This window comes from Hemiscyllium ocellatum, chromosome 30, assembly GCF_020745735.1.
Source record: "Hemiscyllium ocellatum isolate sHemOce1 chromosome 30, sHemOce1.pat.X.cur, whole genome shotgun sequence".
In the NCBI taxonomy this organism is placed as follows: domain Eukaryota; kingdom Metazoa; phylum Chordata; class Chondrichthyes; order Orectolobiformes; family Hemiscylliidae; genus Hemiscyllium; species Hemiscyllium ocellatum.
This window is the reverse complement of record NC_083430.1, coordinates 53,642,871-53,659,758: the sequence shown is the minus strand read 5'-3', so window position 1 is coordinate 53,659,758 and position 16,888 is coordinate 53,642,871. Positions and strand designations below refer to the sequence as shown.

Below are 16,888 nucleotides of genomic sequence, written 5' to 3'. Positions count from 1 at the left end.
CATTGTTTGTACTGCAGCCATTAACATCACTACATCTGCAAATAATCTTCCAGGATTTTGAAGAAAACTTGATTCTCAGTGTGTATTTTCTGTCGGAGTAGACAACAGGATGAGGATATCTGGTCACGTGACCCTCTTTGGCCATGATCTTACGTGGTTTTAATTAGCCTCAATGCCAAATTCCCAACAAACCTGTAAAACCAAGCAATAAAATCCCTGTTTGTGTATCCTTATGCTTTTAAGGTTGTGCTCTAATCACATTGGGGGTTCCTTTATTTTTAATTTGTCACTGCCCCTTTAGTTCTCAATCATTCATTGAAGTATGGGACCTGAAGTCAAGGCAGCTTTATTATCTGTTATTGGAATTTTTCCCTGTGCAGCTTTTCCCTGTTTGCATGTATTGGGCCTTCATTTTAAAATAGCTGCTCTTCATTTTCATTCTTTGATTTAATCTTCAAGAATTGACTGAAGTTGTGAATATTCCTATTTGATAGTCATTGTTGTCATCATCCAAACGATCACTGCTGATCTGAATTGCTGCTGGCGACTTATTTAAGCAGGTACTGGGTCACCCATGTCTACGTTATTGTTGCTACTGACTGATCTGATCCCAGAGCAAAAGAGGAATCTGATCTACTCCAGTCCTGGGAATCTACAAACTGATTGCAAAAACACATAATTGACTTAGCTGAGTTGAATTATTTAACCAGTGATTTGGCATGAGACCTAAATTTTCTTAATTTTGAATATTAATTTTTTTTAATAAAATCTTCTAGACTGTAACCACCTGGACAATTTAACAAACCACTCTGGGTTGGAGGTGCTCTGTTGGCTGGGTATTGTTAAGTGGGGGATGTTTTCCACTTCTTTGTATTACAGATCAACTAAATTGGAGGACAGCTAATCCATTCGCTCAACATGGGTAGGTATAAGGTAATACCGCGCTTGAGAAACCAAATGTAGGATGGGATTTAGACGGCTGAAAGGTAGGTCCGCGTTGTTATCGTGTCTAATATAGAATGTGGCAGGGCTATTGGTCAGTGACACAAAAGCAGCTGGAGTAAAGGCCTGGGCAATATTGACAAAAATGTTAAATCTTTGGAAACATTTTTCACATCAAAAAGAAGCAATGCTGATGTTGACATGTTGCCATCTGCAGTGGTACCTTTTGGTAAATGCTGAAATTCCTTCTGGATTTGGTTTGGATAGTTAATGGATCGGGAGAAGCAGAAGCTATTTCTGAACACCTCAATAATTCCAAGATCCCTTTGTTACAGCGTTGGCTGCTCTGATCACTGATGCTAGAGGTGGCAGTCAACAGTTGACTCAAGGGGCTGAATGGCCTATATTTGATTCTCTTTTATCTCCATCTCTCCTCCCTTGGTTCCATTAGTATCCAAAAAGTTACTCACTTCCTCAAACATAGTTCCCTAAGATAGAGAATTGCAAAGGTTCACAATGGTGGAGCCATTGATTCTGTGCTACTTTCACTTCCAGTTGCCTATCTTTTCCCAACTTACCAGCATAGCTATCCTTGGTGTGACCGTCTGATGTGGGCATCCAATGTGATCTCTTTCCAGTTGCTTGATATGATGCAACTATATTTGACAGCCAAAACTTCTGGACAGTTTTGCACATGTGACTTCAATTTGATGTAAAATCCTAATTAGAATATGGCTTTTAAAATAACTTTCTCTTTTGGAGTTGTTTGTGGGACAAGTCTAGTTTGGCATTCTAAACTAATGAGCGTAAGCTCAATTAACCTGTTAACTGTCTGCATCCACAGATGTAATCAGACTTGTTTAACTGTTCCCGATTTGATCTGATTTTATTGCTGGAATAACTCCCCATCAACTGAAAAATAGCTCTTTAGCATTGTAGCAACTGCAGTAGCTTTTGTACTTGGCAACTCCTGTGTTGATATGTATCTGAACAGTATAAAAAGTTGTTAATCCCTCCCAACTGATTACTCCACTGACAAGTTGTAGGTATTTTTACTGATCAGTCTATTCAGACATGGTAGTGGCACACCTCTGGAGCAGATGCCACTTGAACCCAGACTGTCAGACCCAAATTTATACATAATCTTATTTCCTGAAGATCAGCAAAATGTACACGACCACCGGGGCTGCCTGCCCAATGGTAAAGAAACTCACTCCTGGTGAACTGGGCAGATTAAACCTGGCATCACAATGTGGAGCAGCAATTAATGTAGGACTGAGTTCAACACTCCAAATATAACAATTAAAAAACTGCAGGTACTGAAACTTCTGGAGAAACTCACCAGGTCTGGTGGTAAGTGAGGATTGTAGATGCTGGAGAGTCAACAGTCAAAAAGTGTGGTGCTGGAAAAGCACTGCAGGTCAGGCAACTTCCGAGGAGCAGACTCTCAGAATTTGCAACTTTAAATCTACTTTCTCTTCGCAGATGCAGCCAGGAATTTCTGTTTTGCTTTGAAGGTTCAACAACTCAGTTGAAAACATGCTTTCTTCGTAATTCCAAGCATTTTATTGAAGCATTGAGATGACATACAAGAGTGTGAGCTGCAATTGAATCAAAATATTTAATAATAAAATCCCCAGCAGTTGTAATTATTAAATGATTCAGTGCTGAATTGAACTTATTGCCCCATGTACCAAGGCCCAGTGAAAAGCTCCATCCTGTGAACAATACAAGCAGATCAGAGTTAAATAGCATAGATAGTAAATAATAGGAAACTGGCAAAAACAACAGCACAGGGACAGGTGACTGTTAAGAGTTTGAGAGTCCATTCAGTATTTTAACAACAGTCGGGTAGAAACTGTTTCAAAACCAGCTCTAGTTATTGTGCCATTTCCTTATTTTCTTGAAGAATGAGGTATCACAAAACAAATGTACTTTTTGTGACAAGAGCACACCCCAAAAACTGCTTCAAAGCGCAGCTGCTGAGTGTAATCATGACCTGGTGAAATGTCAGAGTTCCATAAGGAATAATTGTGGTGCACTGGAACAAATTAGACCAGCATTTATTGTCCATCCCTAGTTACCCAGAGAGCAGTTAAAGAGTCGGCCACGTTGCTGTGGGCCCAGAGTCAGGGGGATGCCAGGCCAGGTAAGGATGGCAGCTTCCTTCCCTATAGGACATGCTGGGTTTTACCGGACAATCAAGACAATAGATTCACAGTCACCACTAGACACTCATTTCCAAGTACTGGATTAAAAATCCACCATCTGCCATGTTGGGATTCAAAACCAAATCCCCAGCACGTGGGTGGCTCAGTGGTTAGCACTGCTGCCTCACAGCGCCAGAGGCCTGGGTTCAATTCCTGCCTCAGGCGACTGTCTGTGTGGAGTTTGCACATTCTCCCCATGTCTGCGTGGGTTTCCTTTGGGTGCTCCAGTTGCCTCCCACGGTCCATAAATGTGTAGGTTAGGTGAATTGGCTATGCTAAATTACCCGTAGTGTTAGTTGTAGGAATGGGTCTGGGTGGGTTGCGCTTCGGCGGGTCGGTGTGGACTTGTTGGGCCGAAGGGCCTGTTTCTGCACTGCAAGTAATCTAATTACCTGGATCTCTCTGGGTCAACGTCCAGCAATAGGATCAGAAGGCCATTTCCCATCTCAGGCCAGTTCACTCATTTTCATCTCTGAGCCCGAAAGATTCCAAAGTACTGTTTTGAGGTTTGCAGAGACATTGGTGAAAAATACTCTCCCCCCCCGGACAGATGGCCAGAGGGAGGTTTCAGCACCAAGCAGTGACCAACAGCGGACAATACATACCCTTCCCAATGATGCAGAGATACCTCAGTATGAAGAGGGGCTAAAGGAGACGCATATTCTCATTCAGGGACTAACAAAACAATCTGAAATGGAAAATAATGGCAACAAACACACTTACAAGACATTAATCCAACCTGGTCTTTCCAAAGATAGCCCCTGGATGGGGCGAAACATGCTCAACACAATCCTCTGATGATTTATGGGACAGAAATGGTCACTTCCTTATGCAAGGAAGAGTCTGGAAGCTGCTGGCCGTCGGGGTTATGATAATACCACACTCAGAACATGCTGTTCCTCCAAACACACGGTGAGGAACAATCACTCAGGGAAAGTCTGCAACCAGCTTAATGCAATAGGAAGGATTGTGAAAATGGAGACTACAATGGGAGGGTGAAATAAACACTACATCCCCCTTATTTACCATATATTAAACAATTTGTTTTGTTGAAATGTCATGAAAATGTCGTGCTCGGACGAATCCTTCACTGAATAGAAGTGACAGGTAAATATTTACTAGATTTATTGCATTGATTAAGAATCTTTTCTTTCAAACGCTAAAAGAGAGGCCACGGCCATATTCCCATTAACTAATAAAAAATCTATCTACAGGCACAAGAGTTTGGAAATATAACGACACTCAAAAACAGTTTATATTGAAATACATTATCTCTACATAGCCCCCGTCGCCATTTCAGTGTAACACAGAAAATACTGCTCCCAGAAGAGCCAGCTGAACAATATAAACAGTCATTACAGTGTAAAGGGAGCGTGAGATTTCTCTGGTTGTTGGTCGAGAGTCCCCTTGAAGCTGTCACCAAGTTAGATCAGGATCCCCACGCCCTCCACTACGTTGGCAGGTTCTTGGACCGTGCTGGGATTTGGACCGTGCTGGGTTTTGCCTGTGCTGGGATTTGGACCGTGCTGGGATTTGCCTGTGCTGGGATTTGGACCGTGCTGGGATTTGCCCGTGCAATGACATTTCAAAAAGCATTGCTTTGGAGCAGACTGCGAAGAATTTTGGAATGCTCTGAAATTGTGATAAGACATAATATAAACCAATTTCTTTCCCCCTTAATCGTTTTCCAGAGATCATTCATACTTAAGATAGTATATTTGAAGTTAGCTTCATGAAAACTTAAACATTAAAATGGGTCACATGAAATTGTATCCGTCAATTAAATAAAGTGTAACCCTTTGATCATTGCCATCACTATCCTCGAGGTTAAAAGGATCGTTCAACAATGGCCTTTCAGCACCGCCCCGTGGCCAGAAGCAGTACTGCGTTAGAGAAAAAAACCTCAGACCACGGTGCTCATGTTAAAGAAATGCCCATCAAGGAGACTCTGGAAGTGTGTTCAGCTGCAAATTCTGATTGACCGCATGGAGTGGCTCCACATGGAGCTGTGGGTAGACTCACTATGGATCATCCACGATGCTGAGGATGTTGCGGATAGCGTGTTCTTTGAGCTGGCCACCCCATCAGTAAGGGCCACAGAAACAGAAAAGCATTGGGTGACCACCATAAAGGATAGTAAGTGTGTATAGACAGTACAGGAGTCCCCATGGCCATCCCTCTCTCAAAACAGACAAACATTGTTGGATACTATTGGGGATAATGGTGTCTCAGGGGAAAGCAGCAACATCCAAGTTAGTGGCACCATTACTGGGACTGCAGCACAGCAGGGGAGGGGATGGACTGGGAGAGTTGTAGTGATGGGAACTCAATTGTAAGCGGTACTGACACACAGCTCTGTGGAGCTTGAATGATATGCTGCCTCCTGGTGCCAGGGTCAGGGATGTCTCAGAGCAGCTGCAGGAAGGGGGTGAACACTATCATAGTAAATCAGTACCAACGGCATTAGCTAAAGAAGAAATGAAGTCCTGCAACAGGAATTGAGAGAGTTCGGTCATAGATTAAAAGGGAGATTATTAAGGCTGTAATCTCCAAATTACTTTCAGTACCATCCAATACCAAATATAGGAATAAGAGGTTCAGATGAATACATGGGTAAAGGGATAGTATATGAGGGAGTGTTTGATATGCTTAGAACACTGGGACAGGTTCTGGGGTAGGTAGGAGCTGTACAAGCCGGATGGATTGCACCTCAATTAGAATGAATTGAATTTCCTTGCTGGGATATTTGCACGTGCTGTTGGGAAGGTTTTAAATGGATTGTCCAGGGCAATAGGGCACAGAATAGTTGTAAAGTGGGGACCAAGGTGCAATCAGATGTAGAAAGAATGCTAGGACAGTCCAGTAGTTGAAGACATGGACAGGATAAGGCAATAGGAGGTTTGGAGAGATTGGATTCTCTACAGTGTGGAAACAGGCCCTTCAGCCCAACAAGTCCACACCGACCCTCCGAAGAGCAACCACTCAGACCCATTCCCTATATTTACCCCTGACACTACAGGCAATTTACCATGGCCAATTCACCTAATCTGCACATCTTTGGACTGTGGGAGGAAACCCACACAGACACAGAGAGAATGTGCAAACTCCACACAGACAGTCACCCAAGGCTGGAATTGAACTTGGGACCCTAGTGCTGTGAGGCAGCAGTACTGACCACTGAGCCGTGTCACCCCAGCTAAACTTATCCATTTTAACAAAGGAACTTGACAGGTAAAGAGGATGAATTTAAAGCATTGATCAGCACGTGGGAATATGACAATGCTGCAATTACTGAGACACGGTTGAAGGACAGACAGGATTAGAGTGGTGCTGGAAATGCACAGCAGTTCTGGCAGCATCCGAGGAGCAGGAAAATTGACGTTTCGGGCAAAAGCCCTTCATCAGGAATAGAGGCAGGAGTGCCTGAAGGATGGAGAGATAAATGAGAGGAGGATGGGGGTTGGGGGGAAAGTAGCATAGAGTACAATAGGTGAGTGGGGGTGGGGATGAAGGTGATAGGTCAGGGAGGAGGGTGGTGAAAGGTAGCAAAGACTACCTGGTCAGGTCCACGTCCCTGCAACAACCCACCCTCCCGTCCTGGCATCTTCCCCTGCCACCGCAGAAATTGCAAAACCTGTGCCCACACCTCCTCCCTCACCTCTATCCAAGGCCCTAAAGGAGCCTTCCACATCCACCAAAGTTTTACCTACACATCCACCAATATCATTTATTGTATCCGTTGCTCCAGATGCGGTCTCCTCTACATTGGGGAGACTGGGCGCCTCCTCGCACAGCGCTTTAGGGAGCATCTCCGGGACACCCGCACCAATCAACCACACCGTCCCGTGGCCCAATATTTCAACTCCCCCTCCCACTCAGCCGAGGACATGCAGGTCCTGGACCTCCTTCACTGCTGCTCCATCACCACCCGACGCCTGGAGGAAGAACGCCTCATTTTCCACCTCGGAACACTTCAACCCCAGGGCATCAATGTGGACTTAAACAGTTTCCTCATTTCCCCTTGCCCCATCTCACCCCAGTTCCAACTTCCAGCTCAGCACTGTCCCCATGACTTGCCCTACTTGTCTATCTCCTTTTCCACCTATCCACTCCACCCTCCTCTCTGACCTATCACCTTCATCCCCACTCCCATTCACCTATTGTACTCTATGCTACTTTCTCCCTACCCCCACCCCCCTCTTATTTATCTCTCCATCCTTCAGGCGCTCTGCCTCTATTCCTGATGATGGGCTTTTGCCCAAAACGTCAATTTTCCTGCTCCTCGGATGCTGCCTGAACTGCTGTGTTTTTCCAGCAACACTCTAATCCTGAATCTAGTTTCCAGCATCTGCAGTCATTGTTAGTCCTGTCTGTCCTTCAGGGTAAAAACAGCTCAATATGCCAGATGTGGTGGTGGTGGTAGTTGGAGGAGGAGACAGTATGTAAGTGGGGTGGGGTCATTATATTCTTGATAAAGGAGACCATCGATGCAGTAATGGGGGTGTGGGTGTCTTCAAATGAGGCCATCTGGGTAGAGATTAGAAAAAATCCTAATTTTAAAATTTAGAACTTTTAGCAGACAGGACCAACACCCCACGATTCTACGACCTACCAAAAATCCATAAACCAGGAGCCCCCCCCTCAGACCCATAGTCTCACTACCCAGAACACCAACTTACAGACTGGCCAAAGAACTACACGCAAGACTGAAATACCTAGTAGAAGAGTCACAGCACTCCATCCACTCCACCCAGGAATTCCTAAAAATCAAAAACACCAAAATAAAGGAAGACGAAACAATGATCTCATTCGACGTAACAGCACTGTTCACCTCCAACATCGACCTGGCAAAGGAAACACTTACCACACTTTTAGAAGAGACCATCACACACACCCCAATCACCATCAATCACATTACCAACGAAAACATCACGAAGCTGGTGGACCTGTGCCTCACCACCCACTTCACCTTCAACAACATAGTCTACAAACAAACCAACGGCACACCCATGGGATCTCCGCTCTCAGGATTCATAGCAGAAGCGGGAATGCAAAGACTAGAACAAACAGCCCTACCAACCATCAAACCAAAAATCTGGGTCCGCTACATAGATGACACCTTTGTCATCACAAAAACGAAACAAGTTAGAAGAGACATTTAACATCATTAACAACACCCTCACAGGTATAAAGTTCACCAAGGAGGAAGAAACTGACAACAAATTTGCATTCCTGGACGTCACAGTCAAAAGAAAGGACAAGGGAGAACTACAAACCTGCGTATACAGAAAACCGACAAACACTGACCAAATACTTAACTACACCAGCGACCATCCCAACACACAAACGAAGCTGTATCAGAACACTATTCCAACGAGCCACCACACACTGCAGCACAGACGAACTTCAGAAAACAGAGGAGAACCACCGATACGACGTATTCAAGAAGAACGGATACTCAAAAAACACGGTGCGCAGATTCCTCAAGAACAAACCATGACAAGCAGACCAAACACAGCCAGAAACCCTAACCACCTTACCATATATCAAAGAAGTTTCAGAAATGACAGCCAGACTACTGAGACCCCTCGGAATCCTAGTAGCACACAAACTCACCAACACTCTCAAACAAAAACTAACAAACTTAAAAGACCCAGTACAACCCAAGGACAAAACCAACGACATCTACAAAATTCCATGCAAGGACTGCCACAAACACTACGTGGGACAAACAGGAAGAAAGTTAGCCACCAGGATACATGAACACCAGCTAGCCACAAAAAGACAGGAACCCCTCTCCCTCATAGCCCTACACACGGATGAAAAAAACCACCATTTTGACTGGGACAACACATCGATCCTGGGACAGGCTAAGCAAAGACATGCCAGAGAATTCCTAGAGACCTGGCATTCCAACCACAATGCCATAAACAAGCACATAGATCCAGATGCCATCTATCAACCCCTCAGAAAGCGAACAGGAAATGACATCAGCACGAACCCCATCCAGGAGAAAGATATAAATAGAAAGCAGGAGACAACAGCTTCGCTTCACTTGGAGGTCACCACTGATGATGTTATCTAGCCAGGTAATGAAACATCTGGATATCAAACCTACAGCTCAGCGAGCAAACCTACACCCTAGAACTTTTAAAACACATCCATGAGGATTTTTTTGTGCCAGGAGGTAGATCGTCCGACTAGAGATGGGGCAGTTCTGGACCTAGTCCTTGGAATGAGACCAGTCAAGTGTTTGAAGTTTCAGAAGGTCTACATTTTGGGGATAGTGACCATAACTCTTCAGTTTCAAAGTCATCATGGAAATTGCTAAGGAGAGAGCAGAAGTGGTGTCTAAACTGGGGGAAGGCTAATTTAAAATGTTAGACAGAGTCTGGCAAATGTAAGCAGCTCGCACCTACTTGCAGGGAAGTGGGATTCTTTTAACAGTAGTGAGAATTCAGGGTCAGAGTGTGGTAGAAATAGGAAACGAGGGGGTTGTGGGGTGATCTTCTGCAACATTTAAGATTCATCTGAATAGGCCGCAACATGACCTCCCAACTCCTGTACTCAATACTCTGACCAATAAAGGAAAGCATACCAAACGCCTTCTTCATTATCCTATCTACCTGTGACTCCACTTTCAAGGAGCTATGAATCTGCACTCCAAGGTCTCTTTGTTCAGCAACACTCCCTAGGACCTTACTATTTAGTGTTTAAATCCTGCTAAGATTTGCTTTCCCAAAATGCAGCACCTCACATTTATCCCAATTAAACTCCATCTGCCACTTCTCGGCCCATTGGCCCATCTGGTCCAGATCCTGTTGTAATCTAAGGTAACCCTCTTCGCTGTCCACTACACCTCCAACTTTGGTGTCATCTGCAAACTTACTAACTGTACCTCTTATGCTCGCAACCAAATCATTTATGTAAATGACAAAAAGTAGAGGACCCAGCATTGATCCTCGTGGCACTCCACTGGTCACAGGCCTCCAGTCTGAAAAACAACCCTCCACCACCACCACCCTCTGTCTTCTACCTTTGAGCCAGTTCTGTATCCAAATGGCTAGTTTTCCCTGTATCCCATGAGATCTAACCTTGCTAATCAGTCGCCTATGGGGAACCTTGTCAAAACGCCTTACTGAAGTCCATATAGATCACATCTACTGCTCTGCTCTCAATCTTCTTTGTTACTTCATCAAAAAACTCAATCGAGTATGTGAGACATGATTTCCCACGCACAAAGCCATGTTGACTGTCCCAAATCAGTCCTTGCCTTTCCAAATATATGTAAATCCAGTCCCTCAGGATTTCCTCCAACAACTTGCCCACCACCAAGGTCAGGCTCACTGGTCTATAGTTCCCTGGCTTACCACCCTTCTTAACCAGTAGCACCATGTTTGCCAACCTCCAGTCTTCCGGCACCTCACCCGTGACTATCGATGATACAAATATCTCAGCAAGAGGCCCTTTTCTTAAGGGAAAGATGTTGTGAAACTTGAAAGGGTTCAGAAAAGATTTACAAGGATGTTGCCAGGGTTGGAGGATCGGAGTTACAGGGAGAGGCTGAACATGCTGGGGCTGTTTCCCCTGGAGCGTCGGAGGCTGAGGGGTGACCTCACAGAGGTTTACAAAATTATGAGGGGCATGGATAGGGTGAATAGGCAAAGTCTTTTCCCTAGGATTGGGGAATCCAGAACTAGAGGGTATAGGTTTAGGGTGAGAGGGGTAAGATATAAGAGAGACCTAAGGGGCAACTTCTTCACGCAGAGGGTGGTATGTGTATGGAATGAGCTGCCAGAGGAAGTGGTGGAGGCTGGTACAATTGCAACATTTAAGAGGCATTTGGATGGGTATATGAATAGGAAGGGTTTGGAGGGATATGGGCCGGGTGCTGGCAGGTGGGACTAGATTGGGTTGGGATATCTGGTCGGCGTGGACGGGTTGGACCGAAGGGTCTGTTTCTATACTGTACATCTCTATGACTCTAAGTACTTTATTTAGCAGGGCACAGTAAGCTGTGGACCAAGTGCAGGTACATATGATTTGTGCTGTTTAGTCCTTGCTGGTCAGCATTGACACACCATGTCTAAGGGCTTATTTCTATGCTGAATGAACATCTCTGGGACACACACAACAAACAATCCCACCACCCTGTGGCCAACCATTTCAACTCCCCTTCCCACTCCTCCAAAGACATGCTTGTCCTGGGCCACCCGACGCCTGGAGTAAGAACACCTCATCTTCCACCTTGAGACCCTCCAACCACACAACATCAATGTCCATTTCACAGTTTCCTCATCTCCCCTCCCCCACCTCATCCCAGATCCAATCCTCCAACTCGGCACCGCCCTCTTGAACTGTCCTACCTGGCCATTCTCTTTCCCACCTATCTGCTCCAGCCTATCACCATCACCACCCCCTCCCCTCCCCCCACCTGCATCTACCTATCACCTTTCCAGGAACCTCACCCTCACGCCCATCCTCCTATTTACCTCAGCTCCCTTCTTTCACACCCCCCCAAATTCCTGATGAAGGGCTTATGCCTGAAATGTTGACTCTCCTCCTCCTCTGATGCTGCCTGACCTGCTGTGCTATTCCAGCACCACACACTCAGCTCTAATCTCCAACATCTGCAGCCCTCATTTTCTCTCTCTCTTTGCTGTATGACTCTGGCTCTTGGTAATTACTCAAAGCAGCAGCAAATTATCCCTGAAATTAATTATTGCTGTTTGAAATTACCAGTCAATAATTATTCCACAAAGCACAAATTATACCAATAGGCTAAAACTTTAACCTTGCTAAAAGGAAGCAAGAAATCAAAGCTTTTCATTTTGCTCATTAGGGACTGAAATACAGACTTGGAGAAAAGGGACACCATTTTGTACAGCGTAAGGAGGGTGCTAACTGACTAGACCAACATTGGCAGTATTTCCAAACCAATCTTCAACTCCCAAACCAGGTGACATTCGGATTTGTCAAAGCACTGCCTGGGAAATGCAGCAAATTGAGACTTTTTGAACATTTTGTCATGAAAAGCGCACATTGTATGCACAAACACCTTCTACATATATAAAACAGGGTCCTATTACCACAACAGGATCAGCCACAATCCTATCCAATGGTAGTGCAGACTTGCAGGCCAAGAGGCTGACTCCTTTTCCTTTTTTTTCTTACGGTCTAAGATCAAACTTATGAATAGGACCTATGCCATCTACTTTCAATGGAAAGCTTGATGCTGGGACAGGGCACAAAAAACATTACCCAACATCACTCACTATATATCTCAAAAAAGCTTATGAACACCAACTTTAACGCTGACTGGTACCCAGTCTACATCAGAGGGCCCTGGAAGGGGGAGCTGACTCTTCTCAGAAATTTGAACAGGTAAAAGTGAGCTGTTTCATGCTGGTACAACACAGTAATCCCACAGATGGTCTTCATCACTAATGTGATGCTGCCGTCAAGACAAAAAAAACACTTTGTCCAGCACACTAGTGTGACACCAGGTGCAGTGCCAGGTCTGTAGAACATACATCGCAGAGACTGCTGAACCATATCAAACATATCCTGTTGACCATTCCAGAGTGGGCAGCAAGCCATGTGGGCTCAACTAGCCCAGACCTTCAAGCCTCAAAAAAAAGTGTATGCACCATTAGATGGGACTCTGCTTTTGGAAATCTTAAACATTCCAGACTGTACCAAGTTATAGCAGAAACTAATTCAAGATCATCTGTTCCAGGTTAGTGTAACCCATTCCTTTATGCTGGAAGTTACATTAGTGCACAGTCTCAACTGTTAAGTCAACTCTTCTTGCTGCATCACAGAACCAATATAACCCAATATAATATAACCTAATGAATGTTCTCATGATGTCTAAACTGATGTCCCTTCAAATCTGTCTCTTGCATCATCACCCCTATAAGTGCAAAACTAAAGACATTTTAACTTTTCTCTTTTTAGTATTGTGTAATTGCTCAAATATTTTGATGTGCAGTGGCTGCAAATGCCACAAATTCAAATTTCAACAAGAGGTTAAACATCTCTTGTGGTTGCATAAAACGCTTTCACTCATTTGGGGCTCTGCATTCTCCCACGGGTGAGAATAAGCAATCATTTACTTGTAGCAGGTCAACAAATTTGTCAAACACATTTGGGAACACGCCTTGGAGCAGGTTGTTTCTAAAGGACATGATCTACCAGACTGCAAGGTCTATGATGTGTTCATGGCCACCTTATCACTCGAGGCCGTTGTATGGAACGGGGTTGTAGCTATGTAGTGCACCTCTGATTTAACCCCTCCAGCTTTCAGATCTAGTATTGAGTGCGCTCTTACCTATGGTTTGCAGCAGCTGGCTGTCAAGGATCTGCATCCACACTCTTTTCTGCTCTTCAGGCTATTTGGCCGCTCATCAAAAGGATACAGAGCTGAAGAGCAGAACTCCTCTTGTTCCACACATCACTAGCACCAGTTACATTCAGGTCAGAATGACAGATCAGATCCCTCTATTCTGCAGCCATTTCCAGAAAATCCTAGGAAGTACTAAGTGATATTCTTTCCATTTTGCTGTCCTATGAATTATCCTGATGAGTCAATTATTAAAAGCTGTAACAAATATTTTGTATGACTAGCTGTAGGAAGTGTACTTCAACACAAGCTTACTATGGTAGCTGCCATGCTACACAGTATGGAGCTAGCTGGTAGAGGAAATGATGGAGGCAAGTATAATTATAATATTTAAAAGGCATCAGGATGGTTATATGAATACAAGGGGTTGAGAGGCATTATGAGCCAAATGCTGGCAAACAGATCTCAGCCAGATTGAGATGTCTGGCCAGCCTGACTGAGTAGGACCAAAGGGTCTGTTTCTGTGCTGTATGACTATGTTGAATGAGTGCCTACTGTTGTACCAATGACAGCTCCTGGTCACGTTGACCTCACATCAATGGAATATCATTAGAATGTGGAAACGATGATGCAATTCTCTTGAAACTCCATTTCCAATAAGCACAGCCATCCGCATCCCTGCTTTGCTTGGTCATCAAAAACCTAATAGTGTCACTTCAGTAAACCTCAGTTAGCTCCCAAACCCCAGGATGTTCACTTGTGGCACACTCCCATGACATATTTGGTAGCTTAAAGAAAAACTAGTGGAACTGTTTCAAAAATTGTAAATCCAAGCTTAGAGAACAGCACAAGTCACATTTTGACTGAATATTTTAATTAAGTTTTGGTCAAAAAGGTGATGAAGTAAACTTAATTCACACGCAGCAAGAATAAAAAACCCACACACATCCAACCCATGTTTCAGTTGGGCAATAAGAGTTTTACTATAAAGATTTTTTTTAAAAATGGAAAACATTCCCTTAAGGAGTCTAAGTATACAAGTCAACTGATTTTATCCAGTTTATAATATATAAAAAAAATTAATAGAATATCCATCTCACACATCCGATTACTACCTTGAACATGGGAGGGTTACATGATTCTCAGTATTTTCACAGAAATACAAATGGTCCATTATGGGATAGTAAAGATGGAAGCCATGTTGTCATTTCCAACAACTTTCAAGGGTTGACTGAAGAGTGCTGTGTTTAGCAAAAAGACTGCCCAAGCAACCAGGAGTCAAAAATGCCATTTGTTTACACTGGAAAATACAAGAAAGGTTTAACAACTCCTTAGTCAACTTCACTTAACAATTTAACATCTTTTGGAGCACAGATTAAACAACTTCCAAGGTCAAAACTGTGTTTACAAATAAATTACATGGTCCATTGTACGTTGTAAAAAAATAAGCATTTCTAGGGTCAACTAATGATGCTACGCTACAGTAACCATGCTGCGAAGAAAATGGAGCCAATAGGTTTCCGTCTTGACTTATGCATTGCTTGGTTTTGTCTCTTCCACCTTAATTCTAGAGAGTAAAGCATATCAAATTGGTGAGTTGCACAAAAATTCACACGAGAATTGAGATTACAATTACACTAGTCCATGTAAACCATTAATACGATAGACCGATCAGAACATATTCTTTGGGTGATTAATGGGGCAGCATTTTGATATCTCCTCCAATCTAGGAATCTTACTCTAATCCATTTAAGTGCTGAGGCCTAACGCTTGCTTCCTTCTTGCAGCAGTGTATTCCACACAATCCATTCAATTCTAGCCCAGTTTTCCCCTGCTGTAAAGGTGATGTGAATATTTATACTGCTGCCCAGTAACCACTTTCCAGAAGCATACAACTGCCAGCTACCTGCTTAACCATGAAGGTAGGAGAACAACCATAAATAGTCAAATGCCACAGGAGTAAACAATTGGGCCATTTTAAAAGTATAATTATAATGTTCTTAATACGTTTTGGCGCATTTTATGCACAATATTAAGTTTGGAAGTCTATAGTAATTCTTGACTGTATGTTACTTAGAATAATTTCCATAAATTATAAAGTATCTTATTTGACACCTCAAAGATGGAGCTCATAACTGAGCATGTTCTATTAAACTGAACTGGCCCAAAATAAGCACACAACCATCCTAACTCCAGAGTTCAAAATCCTTATTACTACCACTTCCTCACATGGAAACAAAGCAATTTCACCCCTAACACAAATAGACAAATTTCCTGATCATTAGGAGGTTTAAAATCCAGAGTGTGGATTCGAAGTTCTGAATACAAGATATAGAGAACAGCTAAAGAACAAGCAACTCAGAGGAGGGTACGGAAAACAACAAGAGAAACAGTGCATACAAGAACGAGGGAGATCCAGAAAGTGAAGGAGAGAGCGAACGCGTGCGAGAGAGAGTGCACGAAAGAGAGAGAGCATGAGAGAGAGAGAACAAACAGACAGATATCAGTAAGTATTTACCAATTGCCAAAGAACACATGTAAAGGGTATAGGAAGCTCATGTTCACCACACAGAGAGAAGGAGGAAAAGGTATACGGGGCAAAAAGATAAAAAAACAAGTTGGTATAGGATAACGTGATTCATCACAAGGTATGATTTGGACGGGCAGACAAAAGACAACTAACAAAAGACAACTATGGGCGGCAAGGTGGCACAGTGGTTAGCACTGCTGCCTCACAGCGCCTGTAGACTCGGGTTCAATTCCCGACTCAGGCGACTGACTGCGTGGAGTTTGCACATTCTCCCCGTGTCTGCGTGGGTTTCCTCCGGGTGCTCCGGTTTCCTCCCACAGTCACAAAGATGTGCGGGTCAGGTGAATTGGCCAAGCTAAATTGCCCGTAGTGTTAGGTAAGGGGTAAAAGGGGTGTATGGGTTGGTTACGCTTCGGCGGGTCGGTGTGGACTTGTTGGGCCGAAGGGCCTGTTTCCACACTAAGTCTAATCTAATCAAAAAGAAGCCAACAAGAGAAATGAGGAGAAAAAAATTTTAGGCTTTAAAAAACTAATATTTTAAATAGATAAAAATCATACCCTTTAGTTTCTAATTTCTCTGGAACACCATCTTTGGCCTTTTCTTCCTCTTTCCCATCTAGAAAACAAACATTTCAGAATGACTTAATCTGGAAATGAGTGTCAAACTGGGACCAACTAAGCATTTGCAGCAATTCAGGAACAGATATGCACACAATACCAAACAAAACACCATGTAGAGTATATGCAATGTTGCGTGCTAATACAGTACTACGTGCAAGTGGGGAAGCATGTGCGATTTCAAAATGGATTCATTGGTGCGATGAGGGGACACCAGATGAGGTGAGGGAGAAGATTCCAGAG

The 16,888-nt window shown here is 43.7% G+C and overlaps 1 protein-coding gene across 1 annotated transcript in view; it reads right to left on the bottom strand.

The window, feature by feature from the left end:
• Positions 1–14,332: 14,332 nt before the first annotated feature.
• hdac1 (histone deacetylase 1) overlaps positions 14,333–16,888 on the bottom strand; it is a 29,876-nt gene continuing 27,320 nt past the window's right edge. Inside the window, exons 13-14 of the mRNA XM_060847609.1 lie at positions 16,586–16,643; positions 14,333–15,064 (exon numbers count right to left, since the gene is read on the bottom strand). Of these exons, the coding sequence (XP_060703592.1) occupies positions 15,028–15,064; positions 16,586–16,643 (95 nt within the window). The 3' untranslated portion in view covers positions 14,333–15,027. The remainder of the gene's footprint in view (positions 15,065–16,585; positions 16,644–16,888) is intronic.